The 20,233-nt window shown below is 49.3% G+C and overlaps 1 protein-coding gene across 1 annotated transcript; it reads right to left on the reverse strand.

Annotated features, from left to right (window-relative positions):
• Positions 1–193: 193 nt before the first annotated feature.
• Positions 194–14,363, reverse strand: SIN3B (SIN3 transcription regulator family member B). The gene is made up of 19 exons (XM_062509943.1): positions 14,259–14,363; positions 13,515–13,621; positions 12,618–12,771; positions 11,273–11,536; positions 10,745–10,888; positions 10,414–10,536; positions 9,851–9,940; positions 9,485–9,603; positions 8,646–8,853; positions 7,919–8,035; positions 7,328–7,566; positions 6,647–6,830; positions 5,825–6,419; positions 5,181–5,350; positions 4,455–4,628; positions 4,075–4,167; positions 3,701–3,795; positions 3,117–3,321; positions 194–2,745 (listed from the first exon to the last, which is right to left on the reverse strand). The coding sequence occupies exons 1-19, from the start codon at positions 14,361–14,363 to the stop codon at positions 2,515–2,517; spliced, it is 3,417 nt and encodes a 1,138-aa protein (XP_062365927.1). The 3' UTR covers positions 194–2,514.
• Between the last annotated feature and the right edge of the window lie 5,870 nt (positions 14,364–20,233).

A 20,233-nucleotide genomic window follows, 5' to 3' on the forward strand; every position in this document is an offset into this window, starting at 1 on the left:
ACACACACCCTCATTCAGCACTTGCTGACACACTGCTGCATCAGTACACGCTGCAGCCTGTCCAGGAACTTCAACCTTTCAATTGCATTTTTCTACCATTTAAAATCCAGTTTCAGGTAAAAGACAACCAGTTCTGGGGGTTATCACAAAGTTTAAATTAGTGGAAAACAAATGCAAAACAGTGAGAGTGGCAGACTTTTAAAATCAATATTTTATTTTACTTGAATGTGCAAATAAATATAAAAAAAAACTACATTCAAGGAGCTGGCAAAGCAATTACAAGCCCAAAAGCGAAGATCCTTCAAACAAATGGAAGAACAAACTCTTGACTCAAGGTCGTGCAGATACACAGCTGAAACCCTCAGACATGAACAAGCCCCTCTCAACCCTGCCTGATACTCCCTTCACATCCCTTGCTACTCTCAGCTTCGAGACAACAGCACTGTAAAGGGCAAAAGTCTTGCTTAATCAGTTCAGATTATAAATTAAGGTTTACAAAATAAGGATGCTTAAAAATACCTGAAGTACACTTAGAATGGGTTGATGGAACAGGACGGTGCCCAGGGGTGTTGCCCACCTTGGTACACCTGGAATCAAATGCATTTTAAGCCACAAGTTGCCACCTATTTTCTAGTAAACAGTTTTCTGTATCATAAAACCATAAAGTTTGGCACAATTGTCATCTCCACTGAGAGACAGCAGAGAGGTGAGCAGGACTGAGGTGTGTTCTGGTGTGCTGGCTGGAAGGGAAAGGGGTACACTGTGCTTTGCACTGGGCTTGTCCCCCTGCTCTCCCCCCAGCCCTTGCAGAGCCACGTGGTCTCTTATCACTTCAGTGAGGGAAGGGAAAGAACCTTCAGATCACTTCAGGAACCAAAGTTTAGCAGAGGAGAACACGGGTTCCTGATGAAAAGTCTCTGCTGGCAGTGGTTGTGCAAGTGGCCACGAATGCCAGAGACTGGCCTCCCTCCTTCCCTCCCACAGATTATTTTGCAAAAAAAGACAAAGACTCGGGACAGTTTTCTATTAAATGTACCCCAAAGGCCAATTTTTCTACTGTCAAGTGAGACAATTGTGAAACCAAATGTCGTACAGTGGAAATAACCCAGGACAAATCCTAGAGGCTGCTCCTTAGGTCTGGCAGAAATCATCAGCTAAAAATCAAAGCCACAGAAAATTTTGGGGTGGGGGGGGGTTATTACCCCAAAAGCCAGGGAAAAGTTGGAAGCAAAGCTGAAAGGAGGCTGGGTATGCTTCAAAATGTTATGTTTGTAATACACTCCACAGACAGTGTGCTTGGCCTTGGCCCCTGAAAAACAGGAGTGAAGTCAGTGGGGCTGCACGACAGACACCAGTGAATTTCCTTGATTTCTCACTAGATGAAGTCAGATGTAGCGTTCTGCATGGATCAGGGCAGGCTGTGCTAGGTTTCATGGCAAAAAAAAAGCTTCAATAGCAGTACAGATGCTTCAGTGGAAAAGCTTGTCTAGGATGGTTGTGGCTGGATCTCACTCTGCTCCTCGCAGATTTCCATGTGTCCCTGCAAACCCAGCGCCTGTGCTGACCCAGCAGAAACAGGAGAGTCCGTGGGCCGGAGTTCAGCTGCCAGCTGTGCTCCGGGAGCTCCAGCTGTGCTCCGGGAGCTCCATCTGCCGATGTCACCGATGTGGTGCAGCCCCGTGGAGTGCCGGGGGCCGGGCACGCACAGGGAAACGCCCAGCTCCGGAGCTGCCCACCAGCATGCAAAACACAAACCCAAAAACCAGGCCGGACCTCGCAATGGACATTCCTCCCCATGGATATTCCTCCTCGTGGATATTCTTGAAGGCGGAGTCTGCAGCAGGTTCTCAGCTCCCAAAGCTGGAGGATCTCGGGCCACAGCTCAGGGTTCTTCCCCTCAATTCATGCTCCAGAACACTTGGTTGATGAGGCAGCATCACAGCCTCGAGTGCTGGCCGTCCCCGCGTCAGTTTTGGCATTTTTATCACCAGAGCACCAGGAACAAGAGTCATCTGTTGCCTTGTTGGTTCACAGGGATAACGAAGCCCCCCTGTGCTGGGGGCTCTCGGCCCCGCTGGCACTCCCAGGGTACAGTGAAAAGTTCTGCAGGCTCCAAGGCAGCACAAAGTCAGGAAGATTGGGAATATTAAACCCTTGGAAGTGGAAGCAGCTGCCAGCATCTGCTCAAACACCAGCCCAGCTCCAGCTCTCCAACAAAGCCACCAGTGGTAGTTCACTCCCTCACTGAGCTGGTCAGCAGTGGCCTAAAGCCAGGAAACTACTGAAAAGTGTGTGGCAATGCCAAGAGCCCCCTTCCCACAAAAGCTTTTAAGTCTTTTCATGATGGGTGGAGGATTACACTGCAAGGAGACAAGTCTATGCCATATGGAAAATACATGATAATCCAAAGTAAAATGCTGTTTGGATAAATATCATTAATACATACATTGCATTCCCACCACTATTCTCATAGTAAATGTGCTTCACCAGCAAAGCTCTGCCTTGCCTGGGTGCTCAGGGTGAAGCAGGACGGCGGCTGTACTGGACTCTGTATCTGTTCACTGGCACCCCATGCACGTTCACTGTCTCACAGGTGGTTTTGCAGGGCACCATCTCCTCATCCTCATCCCCCATCAGCCAGTCTTGAACCACATCCACGGCCTCCATGGACACGTTCTCCTCCAGCCACCGGTTGTGCCACTCCTCGAACTGCTGGTGGTGCTTCAGCAGCACCACAGGCTGGACCTGGGAGCAGGGCAGTAAAGATCACTGACAGGTTCCTGAGGGGAAAGCCAAAGCCCTCAGCTCTACCTGAGACACGCAATGCTTTGGAAACAACATGAACGGAAACACGAAATGGCAGACCTGTTTAACCATCCCTATTTCCTAATGTCTGCCACTCCCACTTAAAATTTACATATGAAGAAAAGGCTGCTAAACTAATCCAAAGTACAGAGCATTTACCAGATCTCCTCCATGTTACCAACACAGAGTAGTAACTTTTAAGTGTAGCTTGCAGGAATTCAGCCACAAGAATTATTGGTACCTGTGTTTTGGCTCCCACCCCCAACCTCTGCTACTGCCCAGGCTGCAGAGGGAGCAAAAGGGAGACATACCTGCTTGGCTCTGCAGAGAGCTCCCCTCCTGTACATGTAATCCTCAGAGTTCATGATGAACATCATCTTGTGGGTGTTGAGCTTGAAGCGACAGTCGACGTTGCAGGCGCTCTCCACCCCGATCAGCCGCTTCCAGGAGCTCTTGACCTCGCTGCGCAGGGCCCTCACCTGCTTGCACTGCCACTTGCGAAACTTCTTCAGGTTTCTGGAGCAAAACAGGGATGACAAAGCATGTGTCACACCTGGTGAACTGCTCCCCTCAGCTGACAGAGCTCACAGCACAAGTATGGTACTTGTATTTCTCTCTGGGATCTTCCTCCATATCCTCTGACAAATATTCAGGGAAATGGGAACAAAATAGACCCAGAACCCATCCTGATCCATTCCAAACACAGTTCCATGAACAAACCTCAGTGCAGTGGTCATAAATTTCTCTTTCAACATTCCCATGCTGCCTGGAGCAGCCCCTCAAAGCTGAGTGCATTTCCCCAGGGCTGGCACATCACCCAAACCCACTGGCACATGGGCAGGGAGGAGGTGGCAGCAGCTGCTGCAGGTGTGGCTCAGGGCAGGGAGCAGCTCACCTTTGCAGAAAGACCGGTTTCAGGAGGAAGCCATCATTCTGGTTGTTGGGAGCTCCTTCCACCCCTACGTACTGTTCCATGTAATTTGCCAGGTGCTACACAAGGGAGACCAGTTCCAGTGAGATTTCACTTCATCAGGACAAACATCACTGCAAAGAACCTGTTTATTTCCAAGCTGTTTATTCTGAGGCTGATTTATGTTGAAACTCATTTGCTAATGCACCATTTCTGTCCATGGTCACAGCCCCATATGTCATCTGCCCACCTGTCAGGCAAACTTGCCCTCCTGGCAAAGCCTCACAGTTTTGAAAAGGAAAGCAGGGAAAGCATTCTCAGACATCTGCTTTGTGGTACATAAGTCACTGTGGGATTACCTGGACCTCCACAGGATCTTCTGTCTGGGTTTCTTCTGTATCCAGCAGCTCAATGGTCATGATCACCTGTCCTTTCCTCTGGAGAAACATGACCTGTGATAAAGTTACAGAAAACATTTGCCACGAGGGTTCACAATAAAAAGCTGCATATTCACAAGTCATTTGGAGAACAAACAGAAGCTAGAGAGAAGCAGCAGGACTTCTCAGTGAGTCACAATGTCCCCTCACTCCCTCTGCTCTGATTTTGGTACCTTCTCTCCATCTTGCTCACTCTCTCACCTTGGAGCTTCCAAACCCGCTTCTCCCAGGTGAAGTGCCACCTGGGAGGTTTCCTGAAGTTTTTGAGTGATTCTGGAAGTTCCCTGGCAGCAAGGTCTTACCTTGAAGCAGTTCTCATCTGCCATGCACCGTTCAGCCTTCCACTGGTAGCTGGTCTCCTTTGCTGCCCGGACACAGCGGGATGACAAATTCCCCCCAGCAGCTCCTCGCTTCCTCTCGTTCAGGTAGAGCTCAACCACCTTCAAGCAGATGTCATCGCTCACTAGATGGTGAAGCTTCCATTAAAAAAAGGGGGAATTCAGTCAGCAAGCCTGGGCCAAGAGTTAACTCCAGTGTATCATGAAAGGAGTGTAAAACTCAGCATGGCATCACACTCAGCTGAAGCAGCAAACTCCAGAGATCTCCCACATTTCACTCTCTCATGACTTTGCAATAAAAGGAACAGAGGAGAGTGAGGGGCTGATGCACCTTAACTAGAAAACTACAGCTGAAAAACACATTTGAGTAAGAAGGACCAGACATTTTTTGTGTTGCCTTAGATGCATTTTGAGCATGGCAGAATTTTGAAAAGACTAGAACTCAAAAAACGTTGGGAAAGGCCAGCAAAGAGTAAATCCCCTAAGGGGGTCCTTGTACAGAAGCTGAATTCTCCCACTAAATTTCTGCTGGGGTGTTTCCCTGTCAGATATCAATTTTCTCTGGATTCGCTCTGAGCTCGGTGTCCCGTTGCTCTGCAGGCACTGGGAGAAGCCTGGCTGTGTGTGAGGGATGATGTGCAGCCCCAGCCCAGCCCAGCCCAGCCCAGCCCAGCCCAGCCCAGCCCTCACCTGGCGCACGATGTTCTGCACCAGCTTGTCCATGGTGAAGCCGATGTAGGCGTGGATGGTGAACATCTCCCGCAGCGTGTCCTCGTACTGCGTGGGGTCGATGTTCCCGTCCAGCAGGCTCCTCACCATGTCCAGGAAGGCTGGGTAGTACTCCTCCAGCTCCACCTCACCTGGCCAGGTGAAAGAGAATGCATTTCACACACAGAATAAGCAGAGTGAAGTCAACAGTGCAAGAGGCAGCGCTGCTCAAGAGCTACGACATCCAGTGTGACAGTGACATTACAGACAGGCAGCTCCGCGCCAGGTGCCCTGACAAGCTGGGACAGTTTCCCTCATGCACCTCCAGGACTGTCTTGAGCAGTAACTATTTCTTTGTGGGGCTGTTTACATTGTAAATCAAAGTAACGGATTCCTACAGCGAGGAACCTGAGGACACCTGAGCACAGTGGGCTGGCAGGAAGTCTCTGTGAAGCAGCCTGTGACACACGGACTGCCCTGCTGAAGTAGCTGTGTCCACAACTCACCAATACAGCAGAGGACTACACCTCTACACCCCTCACAGAGCTGTCTGCTGGCCCCAGAGACTCAGAAATGCACTGGCACCCAGGGTATTAAGAGTAAATTAAGCCCTGCATTGTTCTTACTTGGTTGTTTCAGTCTTAGCTCCATGGCTGGATCATTGGTTTTTTCTTTCCTCCCTTCACAGAGGAGTTTCTCTCTCTCTTTCTCAGTCCGATATTCCAGAAGCTGCTTCTGGGCCTGGCGATAAATCTTTAGGAGCCTGGAGCACAGAGTCTGGTGAAGGCGCAGGAAGAAATACCAATTATTATTGACAAAGAAGAGGCTGTAAACATCATCCAGGCTGTTGTGGGGCTCAGCAGCTGTAACATCACAGAAGGTCGCTTTGGTCTCCAAAGGACTGCTTGGAGGCCCAGGCACGTGTTTTTTCCGCAGCTCAGGCGTATCCAGGTTCTGCCCCTGGTGGTTTTCTCTGTCCTCATCCGTTGATTCCTCAGAAATGTTGTGTTCAGGTGGCTGAGAGAAGAAAAGCTCAGGTATGAAGTGATGCACAATCTGCCTAATGGTTGCCTGATCCTCCTTTTGGATGGTGGGCTGCCTTTTCACGTAATAGCTGATAAGAGATGCTGCATCTTCTAAAATCTGCTTGTCTTCATAGATGAAGATAAGATGAGGCTCATTTGTGGACGAACTCCTCCCCTCCGAATGCTGCTCCTGATGCTGTAATCAAGAGACAAACAGATAAAGGTAAAGATCCTTCTAATCCATGCTCAAGAGCCATTCCTGTCGGGAAGAATAAGCCAGTACTAACACTGTGCTTGGGACAGGTGGTTTTGACACGATTTCCAACCACTTCCATGTCCACACAGTCCCAAGTGCTATGGACACATCTGGGTCACACTACCAAGGGAGGGAGTGGAGGAGGGGTCATCCCCTGTCATACCCACCTCATCATAGACACTCTCAATTTCATTCAGCAAGCTCTTGGAACGCAGAGCTTTGGTGTCATTCTGCTTGAAGTTGACAGCCTGGTGGTCCAGGGATTTCAAATAGGCCTTCTCATACTGCTCCCTCCAAATCTTGTTGAAGCCCTGCTGAGCCTCCCTCCATTCTTCCTCTTTTGCTTTCAATCTGCATAAATGAACAGTCTGTGTCAGTTCAGAGAGACATGCAGAGGAACACATCCAAAACATTTTACTGTAGCCAACTGTGGTGCAGCAAGAAGTTTACAGTGGAAAACTGGAACTGATTTCTGGAAGCAATAAATAAATTTGAGAAAGCACCACCACTGATGATGAGTTGAAATAACACCGACAGAATCACAAAACCATTCAGGTTGGCAAAGACCTCTGAGATCATCAAGTCCAACCTTTGACCAATCACTGCCTTGTCAATCAGACCAGAGCACCAAGTGCCATGTCCAGTTGGTTTTTGAACACTTCCAGGGTTGGGGACTCCACCACCTCCCTGAGCACCTCCTTCCAATGTTTAACAACCCTTTCTGTGAAGAAATTCCCCCTGATGTCCAACCAGAACTTCCAGCAGCACAGCCTGAGGCTGTGTTCTCTCTTTTGCTGTTTAAAAATCCTTTTTCAGCCTCTTAAAGAGCACAGCACAATGGGAATTACCTCTTAAGAACCACAGGGACAGCAGTAACTGGGTTTTTCTTCAGACTCTCGATGATCTCTGGTGCTTTGTCACCATAGATACGATAGATGGCCCGGCGCTGGATCACTTCTGAGGTTCCTCCCAAACAATCATCCAGGCGAAACTTCTCCTGGTCCTCCTGGCTCAGGCGGGACAGCTTTTTCTGCACACTCTCCAGCACACGGATTGTGGCTAGATTGGTCTCCAGGACAACATCCAGCTGTTGAGAGTTCCCAGAAAACACTGTCAGAACAGGCAGAGCAGGAACACGGAGAGCAGCAGCAGCCCAGGTTTGTGGAAGGTGTTCCAGCCCCACGGGGTGGAGCCAGGAAGCAGCAGGAAGGTTTTTACTGGAAAATCGACCTCTGCCAGTTCTCCCAAAGGTCACATGCAATTTAGAACTGAACTCATGCCTAGGAAGAACTATTAGACTCCAAGCACTACACACCAAACTCCATCTCGAACCAACAAACACCAACAGAACTGTCAGGAACTGGCCACTAATTAATTCAGCAAAATCCAGAGGTTTTGCTTTCTGAGGGAGCAGAAAGGGAGCTCAGCAGCAGAGGTACCTCAAAGCGCTCGTCCTCGCAGCGGTGCAGCTGCTCCTCGTACGGAGTCTTCTTGGAGCTGACAAAAGTAGAGTCTTCAGACCAGGATGGAAACGAAACCCAGGTATCATTTAACACCTGCAACAGAGCAGACATGACATTAAGCAGGGCCTTGAGAGCCCAGAGCTGTTCTCGTGGGGTTTTCTCTCTTGTCTTTCTGCATAGTTCTTCCCTGAGGTTCTCTGCAACATTCCAGACCTAATTCCCAGGACACTGGTCCCCAGATTTGAGGTCTGTGTGGAACAGCCAGGGCCCTGCCGAGAACACTCAAAAGGACCTGCAGTATCATCTTACAAACAGAGATCACTCTGCAGTGATCAGCTGTAAATAAAGGAGACAGAAGTGCCCCACAGCAATGGGAATGGTGCCTCAGGCACTGCCTCACAGGGTCTTCCAGAGAAAAATTGCTCCCAAAGGCCATATTGGCCCACTGCTAGAAAATTAATTCCAGTATATTTAATATTCTTATAGGAACACATTTGTTCCTGCACACAGACTCAAAAGGTATTAGAGATGTGATCTGAGACAGGTTTAGATAAAATTAGTGAAATGTGAGTATTATTTCACTAAATTGGCTGAATAAATTGAATTAGCACCGAAAAGTGAACTTCACATGCGGCAGCTGTGGCACAAAGCACCCCACTCCAATTCTTATGTTCAGGGATTGAACAGCCTGATCCCAGAGTACCTCCTTGCAAATGGCTGTTCTCCCACTGCACTTTGGCTGCTGGTAGGTTTTTGGGAGAGCCCTGTAACTGGATCCGATGCGTTTGCAGGAAGCGTAATCGATTTCCCGGCTCATTCCATCCCCGGAGCGGTCGCTCAGTGGAGAAGCAAAGGAAAGCTCTTTCACCCCAAGGAAGGACTTGAACTGTGCAAAGAGTTCTGGGAATTTCCTTCAAAAACACAAGTATTTTGTTATTTCACTGTGACATTTTTAGGGTGGTTAATGCATGTCATAAAAGGGAGGCAGAAATATCTAAACAAACTCAGCAATGCAGGGAGAAATCTTTCACCAACATCTCCCCCCTGTTATCATTCCCTCTGAATTGCTTTAGGGTTTGTTTTATTTTTTTTTTTACTAAAGGTAGAAAAATTATTTCCCTTCACCACACAAACACTCCCCTTAAGTGCCTGAGGAGAAGACAGATCCTTGCCATTTGACTCTCTCTCTTCTGCTATAAGCCAAACAGCTCAGGAGGCCCACAGCAGAGCTGCAGCTATTTATCCTTCTCACAGCCCTGTTCTCAGATTTCATGTTTGTACCTTTATTACATTTTGAGACATTAAACAGAGAGTGTGAACAGACTGAGGAAAATATCTTCCTCACAATACTTATTAAGAGCTGTATAGATAAATTTAAATATTCAGATTTTATCACTCCGCATTTTGGAGAAACATTCCACCCAGGAGAAACTTCTAAGTTAAATCCAAAACGTGTGTAACAAAGTTGACAATGTGCCAAAAAAATCAACAGAGTAGGACCTACAAAGTACCAGAGGGCAGAGAGGTAAGTTAGTAACTTACCCTAAAAAGGGTGTAACAAGCTGGAGCAACTCAGAGCCAGAGACCAACTCCTGATTGAAGAGAGCAATGCAACGCAGAAAATTTTCATAGACCTCCTGACTCTTGAGCACCCTGCGCACCTGCAGCAGTTTGGAGAGATGATCACAGCACCTGAATGCCACTTGTATTTAGAAAATGATTCATTATAAAAGTCTATTCATCTTCCAAACCCACCTATTTTAATTTTTGTCAGTCTTTACCACTTGAAAAGTCAGGGAATGTCTTAAGGGCTGACACACAAATTGGACAGAAAACCAACCAATTAACAACCATGTAAAAGGCTGAAGATATGTCCAGAGAGAACATGAGAAAAGGACAAATACTGACCTTGTCAAAGAAGGAAAACTCTTGCAGTGTCCCATATTTCCCCACTGTTGCAACTGACAGATCTTTGGTACCTCGCAGCTTCATTTTCTTCTGTTAAAAGAACAAGCAGTTATATTTAAAATGTTGTGACTCAAATGCCATCAAATTCCACTCTGTTGACACAGAACAGCTCCCTGCAAAGGCTGAGACCCTGTATTTCCCCAGCAGTGATCTGGCATTGCTGTGTCAGGTCCTCACAGCAATCTCTGTCAAATGTCTCCCAGCTAAGAAGAAAATACAAAAAAAGATAATCACTTGAAATTCTGCATAGAAGCAATAAATTCTCCCCTTCCAGGGTCAATACTTTGTACAGAAGGTTGTGATATTTAATATCAAACACATTACCACATACATTTAAGCATGCATTAAAAATTCCCTTTTTCTACAGCAGTTAAAATAACTCAACATTTTATTTCTCATACACCTACATACAACAAAGACACTAGTCATTACACCTCTATCTCACCAATTACTAAGCACAAGTAATATGAGGTTATTCTAAGATTTGACTTGCTGAAAGGTACCTTTGCTGGGCCAGAAACGGGGCGCAGCAGCAGCGGCCTGGATCGCTTCTTGCTGTGCTCCAGATTCTTCTCATGCTCAGTTTTCTGGACACTGTTCACTTCACATGGTCCATTTCCTGTGAACTGAAGTAAATAAATAATGATTTCAACGTTCTCCTGTCAAATAAAGAAACCTAACAGGACACAGAGCATGTGGTTAAGTCACCTGTTCTGAGAAAATCCAAACAATGAAGAGGAGCAATGTTCATTACTGGCTGTATGGTTTTCCATGTTTTGCATATTCTACATGCAGACAGAGCATTCAATATCCTGCCCTGCTCTCAGCACGTACCAAAGACCTTTTTGCCTCTGGGAGGAACTGTCCAAACTCTGAGAGCAGATCCTCCTGTCCCCGGAACAGATTGGCCACTTCAGTGAACACTTCCTCCTCTGACATGCCCCGGAAGGGTCGGCCCTTGGTGTTCAGCTGCTCTTTCTGAAAAGATACACAGATGTTCAAAAAAGTCAAAAGAAACCTCACTCTGCCAGAAAACTCACCCTGAGCCAAAAATATGAATGCCACAGAACCTGAAAGAACTCTGAGCCAGCCCCAGGCTCTTACAGGGCCTCCTTTCATACACAGGATCACAAAAGCAAGTGAAGCTGAGTAAAGACAGGCCTGGCTACAACCTCTTTACACCCTGCAAAGTTCCACAATTTTCACACTTTTTGTCATTTCCTGTGAATATCTGAGGCAGCTGTTGGATAAAGCCAAGTCCTTGGAAACTCTAAGTCTGTTTGACAGACAGAGATTAAATCTGACAACAACTCCAACAGCTCTGGTGCCAACCCACCACCTCTTCCACAGAAGACTTTTTACCTGGTAAGTGTGAAGGATTTCTAGAAAGGATCTGTAAATCTCTGGATGGTCAAGGAAACGTGTTTTGATCTTATTCACGTAACTGATGGCATTATTGAACTCCACAGAATCAGATTCCAAAGGAATTTGGGATTTATCTTCTTTGTAGGGAAGCTGCTGCCGAAACTCCTCGGAGCAGTCAGTGTGGTTGTGGGAGTTCTCCTGGGAGTAGTGCAAGACCAGCCCACTGCCAGGGAGAGCACTGGGAACGGGCTCTGGGGGCACCTGGGGGCACAGGACACATGAGATGAGTTGGAAAAGGATCAGGGACTAGCTCAACAACAACCCAGCAGCAGTGCTGGCAAGGTTGCTAAAAAATATTGTCACGTGAAGAAGGAAGGAAAAGTATTTCAGTCACCAATCAATTTCCCTTCCTGGTTTATTAACTCCATCAGTTAAAATAATCCCCTGGTGTAGGAACCACCTGACTGTGGCTGTCACAGCATTACTGGCCTCACCAGAGAGGCTGCACCAAACACCTCTCACTGCAGGTTTTGCTACCACTGGTTATTGCAGAGGAACTGCCAGTTTTAAGGGGGATATTAAACATAAGGCCCTGACAGGTGTTACTTCCTAAGCAACAGAGAGATCTGAGGGAGCTGAGATTTAAAAGGTAGCTCCTGCTGCTAACTGGAGTTAAACCACAAGTTTATCAGCAGAATTCAGTTTATGGCTCTATTTCAGCTCCACAAACCACACAATAACAACAAAAAACAAGCAGGGGCAGCATCCATCTGTATCCCAGCAAGAGTGTTTCACACCAACAGTACTGATGGGGATTCCATGATCTTAAAGACCTTTCCCAACATAAACAACTCAATGATTTCACAGTGCTGTGTACTTTTGCCTGTTGCCTAAACAAGTTTCCTGGTTTCTCAGTGGAAGACTGAAAGTGCAATTCTTCCAGGATCACCCCTTGAAATTTGCCACTGTCCACAACCCATACTGGGAACCCCTTTAACAATGTCAGGCCAATTACAGTTTCATTTTCCAAACACGACTAAAATATTTGGTATTTAAGTGGAGTTTCCATGCAGAATCATCATTCCTGTGTAAGTCAAACTGCCTGGTTTGAGAATAAATCAGCTTGGAACGAGGTGATCTTTAAGGTCCCTTCCAATCCATAGTCTATAGTTCTTTGAATAAACATTTGAATTTATATTACACCCATTATCACTGGCTTTGCAAACCATCTAAAAATATCAGCAACATGCACTACACATAAATCTGCATAGCCTAAATGGTGCAGACGTGTCCAGTGACACATGGAACAGTTTATTTAGAGAATAAGACCTCTGTGACCCACCTGACTATTCAAAGGTGACTGTATACTTAACTTCCCATTCTTTGGAATTTCTATCCTGTAGCCCAGAGGAAGAAATGCATTGAATCCTACAATGAGGTCGGGATGCTCATGGAAAAGCTGAGAAACACGTCGGATGACTCCAGGTGTGTCAATGCTAAAATGGAGAGGGGTTTGTTACTTTTATCCAAATCATAAACACAAGTTAAGCCCAGAAAAAAACAGAGAAAGGTGAATTATCTGGCAACTTAGGGATCCTTTTAAAAAAATTAGCACAATTAGAGGGAATGACCAGTGCAGCCTTGCCCTGGGAACATTATCCATGGAGAGGGGAGAGGAGCGTGAAGATTGGCACCACCTCCAGGGCTGGCAGGTCACAGGTTCTGCTAAGGCTATTTCACTTATTTCCAAGATTTGCATTTCAGAGTGGAAAGTAAAAGCAGATTTTGCCTTCTCTCGTGAACTTCACCTCTGGAAAATTATGGGATGGGCAGAAGTACTTCAACTTCACGTGACTGCACCACTGGGTGACAGGGCAGTGAGTGTGCAGAGGGGGAATGATGGGGTGAGGACTAGGGGGCTCTGCACAGGCAGAGAGACCCCACAAAGGCTGAGACTTGAGGGAACAGCTGGAGCTGTGTCAGGGCTTGGGCTGGAGCTCAGGGAAAGGTTCTTCTTTCCCCCGAGGGTGCTGGGCACTGCCCAGGCTCCCCAGGGAATGGTCCCGGCCCCAAGGCTGCCAGAGCTCCAGGAGCGTTTGGACACCGCTCTCAGGGATGGTCAGGGTGGGATTGTTGGGGTGTCTGGGCAGGGACAGGATAGGGACTGATGATCCCTCTGAGTCCCTTCCAGCTCAAGATATTCTGGGATTCTGTGAAAGGCTGAGGACCTGGGCTTTACCTCTGGCTCTTGAACTCCTTCATGATCTCCAGGAAGCCGTTGTAGGTGGCAGGGTCGCTGCCAAAGCGGATCTTCACCTGGTCCAGGTAGGAAAGGGCATCCTCTACCTGTGAGGGGAGAACACGGTGAGACCCAGGCAGGGGGAACAGGCCCTGGAGCCCCCCACGGCCCCAGAACTGGGGCAGGAGCACCTCAAGACACTACAGGCAGCGGGAACCGGCCCCGGGGAGCCCCGCAGCACCGGGGAAGGGCACTCGGTACCGGGTGAGGGGGCCGGAGGAAGGCAGGCGCCGGTGGGCTTCCCGTGCTGGGGGGTGTCAAGGCACGGAGAGGGTCACGGTACCGGGAGACCGGGAACAGGTCCCTGGGGAGGATGACCGCGGTACCGGAGAGGAACAGTAGGGCCGGGGAGAGAGAGGCGCACGGCCTAGGGGAGGGGGGAAAGGCCCGGGGAGCCCTCACGGTACCGGGGGAACACGACGCGGCCCCAGGGGACCCCCACCGAACCAGCGGAGGAGGGCGGGGAAGCCCCCGGCGCGAAGAGGACAAGCCCCCGGGACACCCCCCGATAACGGCGGGTGAGGGACAAGCCCCGGGGGGCGAGCTCGGCACCGCGGCCGGGACAGGGCAGGTCAAGGCGGGGGCGGGCGGGGCCGTCCCGGGGGGGAGAGGAGCGGCCATTCGCGGGGGCGGGGAGGGTGGGGAAAAGGCGATCGCGGCCGCCAGGGCGAATCCCGCACTCACGTGCACCGGCAGCTTCTCGTGCGGCGCGGCCCGGCCGCCGCCGCCGCCCCAGCGCGGGGCGCTGCCCCCGCCGGCCCCGCGGCCGCCGCCGCCCCCCGCCGCCATGTTGGAATCGGGCGGGCGAGCGCGGCCCCGGCGGCGGCGCGCGGCCGCTGCGTCAGCGCGCACGGTCAGGGCCACGCCCCCGAGAAAGCCCCGCCCCTACTGCTGCTCCACCCTCTGATTGGTCACGCCCCCTGTTAGACCGCGCCTACAAACCGTCCGCCCCGTGTGGCCACGCCCATGTCCCGTCAGAGCCACGCCCCTGTTTGTGACAGACCACGCCCCCCCGCGCCGCTTCCGGCCGTTGGAGCGCCATGGCGGGAGCGGCGCCTGAGGGAGAGCTTGAGGGAGCGGCGGGGCGGCAGCCGGGCTGAATGGGAACAGTGCCTGCGGGAGCCCAGAGAGTCTGGAGGAGCCGGGGGCTGAGAGCTGGAACTGCCGGGGCTGGAGTGAACCGCGTCTGCTGCGGAACTGAGGGAGTCGGGAGGTGTTAGAGGGGTTCAGACAGGGCTGGTGGGGCCCGAGGGGTGTGGAGGAGCCTGGGTTGGAAGAGCCATGGGGGGCCTGGGGGAGCCCGAGGGGGCTGAGGGAGCCCGGGGGAGCCTTTCGCTGGTGTGCACTGAGCTCAGGGGTTGCTCTGGGGTAGCAGGGCAAATGTGAGTTTAAATATGCCACTTCCCCCAAGGGTCCCTGCTAGCAGGCAGTTTGAACTCAGTAAAATCCAGTTACACGAAGAGTAAGGAGGAGAGAGGGGGGAAATACGGTATGGTGTTTGTTTTTCCTGAAAGCATTACCGATGATTTGCGTAACAGGAACACGTAGAAGCCTTTCTTGCTTTGCCTTTAAACTTTCTGCTGGTATTTGAACTCGGAGTACTTTTCTCTCTGTTTTGCTGGAATATTCCAGCTGTTTGCAGCTTCCAGGCAGGATGCTCACACACTGCCTCTGGATTTGATCTTCCATCCCCTGTTCTGATACAAAAACTGCTGCCCTGTGACCCATTTCCCTTCTGACAACATGAAGGATGCCATAGGCCTGTTCAATACTGGAAGGATTAAATTAATACAGACTTCTTCTTTCACAGTTACTCATTGCTTTCAACATCCCAGGCTGTGATGGATTGATTCAGTGACCCAACATGCAAGTATTTATCATCTTTTCAGAAGCAAGCACTGCAAAGGCCTTGAAGCAGAGATGTGATTTGAAAATGGATGGTTGGCATTAGATTGTTGTGCTGGTAAATACAGGGTGAACTGGAGATGTTTTAGAGTTTTCAGTGGTTATTCAGCTCTTAAGAATACAGATCATAAATAACGATTTTTACAGGAGTGATTCTGGAAGTGTGGTAGGAGCCAAGTAGAGCTCCTAAGTTATGAAGCATACAGAGCTGTGTAGGAAAGAGCCTGGAAGGACAGAGTGAAGACCTTTATCCCACCTGTAGAACGGAGTGGCTCAGACATATCTTTGGTGTCTTGTCAGGTGAAAGAAAATCAACATTGATCCAACCTCCTGCACGACTTTTTTTTTTTTTTCTTTTTTCCTTCTGGATTCTCCTGAGCTGGCCCAATTTCTGTTTTCTTTGCTATTATTAACTTGGGAGGTCTCATCCTCTTCCCTGCTTTGTGCCATGTGGCTCACCCTGGTGACATTAGCAGAACCAGCTGCAGACGAATAATTCCTGTGAGTTTTGTTTTCTGTCAGAGCCGAGTTCCCACTCCTCAGCACGCACACCTGGCTGGTGAATCCAGCTGTAAGGATGCTCCCAAACCAGCCCTGGGTGCTGGAAACAGTTTGTGCCTATCAGTTTGTCAGGATTTGGGTATTCTTGGGAATCCTGTGAGCTGGATCCTGCCTGGCAGCCCGTGGCAGTAATTAACCACTGACACTCAGCCTGTTGGTGCCTCAGAATAGCTCAGCTCAAGTTGCTGCTGACAGAGCTCCAAGAGACCATCTCCACTGCCTGCCTGCTGCTCCCCAGGGCTGCCTGCCTGCTGCTCCCCAGGGCTGTCTGCCAAGCAGGAGATTTGCCTTCTGTGACCTTCCAAAGGGAGCCCTTGGGCCCCAGGGCAGTCCTGAAGGACTGAATCCCTGCTGGCCATGCTGCACTTCACTCTGTAATCTCCAAGGAAATCAGGGGTCTGAGTTCTGATGGTGTGGGTGGGCCTGTGGATCACTGTAGATCTGCAAGGACTAAATCATCCTGTGCTGCAGCAAACTGCTACTCCTGCCATGTGTTTGGCTGGTTTCTGTGGCTCTGGAGGAAGGATGCCAGTGACATCCTGCCTGGAGTTCAGTGGGAAGACAAAGGCTGTCCCAGAGATCAGCCCTGTGAAAAGGGGCTGGCTTTGCTCAGTTATTTCAGCATCCCGCTCAGGCAGATGTGTCCAGTGTGTCACACCCTTTCACCTGTGAAACAAGGAAATCAGAGAGGCTGTTCCTACTCTGTGTGCCCTCAGATGGGGCTCTCATGGTTGGCTTCTTGTGAAATTGCTTACTATTCATGTTTCAGATTTTCACCCATCACAAGCTATTCCAGACAAGAGCTTCAGAGGTTAGATTAAACAGTTCTCCAAGCCTGAAACAGATTTCCCAAAATCTCTTGCTTTAAACCAGCAGGAAGGAGTAGTCTCTGTCAAATGATAATGGCCCAATGCCAGAAAGCAAAACCTTGCCTCCTTACTCTGTTGACAGCACCTGAAGCTGTTGAGCCACTGGCTTCCTTTGCTCTCAGATGCCTGATTAGATCCTGCCCAGTGTGGGCTGTGCTGGCTGTTCACCTCTTGCTCTGGCAAGAGATGGTGCTCCAGATGTGTGTGTGCCATCTGGCTCCTGCCCACAGCTGGGTAGCAAGGCAGCTTCTAGCAGTTCACATTACAATCATTTCAGAAATGAAATGGTGTTTCAGGCCTCAGGCACACACTGACATGAGGCTGGGCCCCTGAATGGATAAAGTGCTCTCTATTCCAGATCAAAAATGAAAGGGGAACAGGAAGGCTTGAAGCAATAAAAAACAAGGGTCATCTTTTTAGAAGTGTGGCAGTACCAGAAACATGTTCAGGACTGCAAAGCCAAACCCCACACGTGTTGCTGGGGATCAACCCAACCCCTTTCCTGAATGAGGGGCCTGTTCTGTGAGCTGGATTTGTAAGAGATGTCCTGCTTGGGAAGTTGCCCAGCCTTCCTTCCTCCATACCTGGACAGCTGCAGCCTGAGAGCCAGGGACAAGGCCGTTGCCAGCAGAGATAGCAGCTGTGTGAGCCACTCCTTTATGTTCCCAATCTGTCTCTGGGACCTGTGGAATCCCTTTGGATCTGCCAGGTACACTCGAAGCCTACAGCAATAAAATGTTAGCCAAGGAAGTCTCCAATCCCCTTCAATGCCATGTCCTTATGATTAAATTCCTGTATTCCCTTCAAGAGAAACCCAAAGGCAAGCTTAGAAACAGTAAAAAAATAATCATATCAGCTTCAGTCCCTTTCACTGCTTCCATCTCATTCCCCAGGGAAAGGGCTCCTGGTACGCAGGCATCTTCTGCCTCTTCACAAAGAGAATTTTGCCCCAATTTTTTTACCTCTTGAGCACAAGTCTATGGAAAATTCCAGATGCTGGTACATTTGAGAGGACCCTAGGCATTTGAGGGAGTAGCTATTGCCAACACTTCCCTAAGGAATGGGAGCTACTGGACCTGCAGTGGGGAACAGATTTGTCTTCTGCCACCACCACAGAGCAAACACTTCTGGAGCAGACTGACCCCATCAGAAGAGAACTGCACAAAAGAGGCAAGAGTGAGACATGAAGCCAGGACAGCTGAGTGAAGGAAAGAGGGATTAGTAGTGGAATTTGGTTTGGCCACTTGCAAAGCTATAAAGTGCAGCAGGGTGGAGTTTGGCTTTTCCATTTGGGAACTGTGGAAGTCTGAAGAGGATGCTGTTTGGAATGGAGAAAGAAGGTCTGTTTGATTACCAAATCTGTTGTCTGACTCATCAAATCCTTGGATATTATAAGAAATACAAGAAATGTAGTTTAAAAGTTGAACAAATAGATGTGTACCACAGGTAGAGGTCCCCCACTAAATCCCACATCATCCTCCCTTGCCTCTGGGTGTTGGTGCTTCTCCCTGTAGCCCTGAGAGCTGAGTTTGGAATCTCAGCTCACTGGTGCTGCTGCTCCACAGACTGAGTTCCTCCCTCAGACAGTCACAAGCAGCAGCCTGGGGCTGCAGGAAACATCCACGCATCTGTCACCTCTCCAGAAATCCCAAAGGTGAGTTCTGCTGTCCCCAGGTACCGAGCATTGCCCTAAGAAAGGGGCAAAGGAGACAGGAATAGTGAGTCCTGAGGTGGCTTTTCTGTCTTCAGCTTTCAAGGTTGTGGCTGCAATGATGTGGTTCTTTCAGCAGTTTTAAGATAAAGGTACCTTTGTACCTGAAGAAAAAATTACAATCCTGTGCCCTTCATCCACATGAAGGTGATGTGAGGATGTTCTTTGGGGTGCATATCCTGCATAATAAACCTGGCTCTGCCAGAACTCAAATTCCAGATGTGCAGGCTGTAATCCATGGCAGCACAAACAGCACAGGTTCCTTTTTCAAACACTTCTACACATCTCGGCTACAAAATAGGAGAGGAGCTCACAAAATGAGGGATTCTCAGTACTTTGGGGGTTTAGGAGAATGCTCGTGGCTAGGAGATGTCTGTGTGCCTAAAGCTCCAGGACTGCCAAGCTGTCACAGCTCTTCTCAGGTATGAAAGCAGCTTTCCAGCCTCAAAAAATGGAGAAGAATGCCCGGGAAGGGCATGCAGCATCTCAAAAACTTCCATATTGCAGACAATCATGGAGCCATCCCGGGAAGCTGCTACCAGCAGCTGGCAATCTGGACCAAGTGCCATTGCTCTGACACCGGCTGTGACACAGAGGAGGGAGAGACAGAAAAGGGACATTTTGGAGCTTTTTGTTTATGTGCTGTGCTTCCCCAGCTGGAACCCCTGGTCCTGTCTGAACCCCGTGGTCTGTGCCAGGAGCAAGATTAGGTTCCTGCAGACATATCTAGGTCAGTGTGTGCTGTTGTTGTCCTGACGACAAAATGACCCACTTTCCCCTCATTTGTGGAAGCAGTTGCCAATGGGGCCGGGGCATGGCCGAGCACAAAGGCACAGGACCTTCCTCCTGACTTTGTCTCCAAGCTGGGCTCCTACAGAAACAGGGCTTTTCTCCTCCCTGCTCTGTTTATTGCATCTCACTCGTAACAGATGGATAATTAGAGATATTGTTGGACTGTGTCTGCCCCAGGAATGATCCTACCTTTGAGGTTAGGTAGGATCCCACACAACCATGTGGAGGCTGTGTGTAGGGCCCCACCTGAAGAAATCCACACAGTGGGATCAGCACGGGGTGGGACCAGACCGTGCACAGCTCAGGCACTGCTGGCACAGCTGCCCCATGAGCTCCAGGTAGGAAGACACCAGAGCAAGAAGCCTGGCCAACACTTCTGTGTGGGTTATCCTCATCTCTGAGAGGGCAGACAGAAAAACCTTTTAGAACATGGCTCTGGTGAGCCAGTGAGAGCAGCCATAGCTGTATTTCTGTGGTGTACCATGTGGAATGAGCTGAGCTGGCCTGATCTGGTAATACGGGGATGGCTCTGGTGGAAAACCTGTAAAATGAAATGGTGTGGGTTTTTCCCTAAGGAAGGAGTGGGTATTCCAAGGAGAAGACCGGAGCTCTGTGCCCTGTCCTCTAGTTTGCTTTAAAGCTGCAAGGGAATCCAGATGGCTGACAGTGCATGAATCTTTTTATGAATCCCAGAACAGATTAATTAGTCACTGGTTTTAATTCCTCTTAAAAGAACTTTTACATGGGAAGGAAAAATCCAGTTCTTTCCCAGGGCGAACCCTTGTGTCCCACTGTTGTCCCTGGGATGGGTGTTACCTTCA

The sequence above is a fragment of the Cinclus cinclus genome, chromosome 28, assembly GCF_963662255.1.
Source record: "Cinclus cinclus chromosome 28, bCinCin1.1, whole genome shotgun sequence".
NCBI lineage: Eukaryota > Metazoa > Chordata > Aves > Passeriformes > Cinclidae > Cinclus > Cinclus cinclus.

Coding starts and splice junctions, on each gene's coding strand:
- SIN3B (XM_062509943.1), bottom strand. CDS start 14,363: ATGGCGGCGGGGGGCGGCGGCGGCCGCGGGGCCGGCGGGGGCAGCGCC. Junction 10,537..10,744: donor CAGAGGCAAAAAGGTCTTTG/GTACGTGCTGAG, acceptor TATTTACTTCAG/TTCACAGGAAATGGACCATG. Junction 8,854..9,484: donor CTTGTTACACCCTTTTTAGG/GTAAGTTACTAA, acceptor GTGTTTTTGAAG/GAAATTCCCAGAACTCTTTG.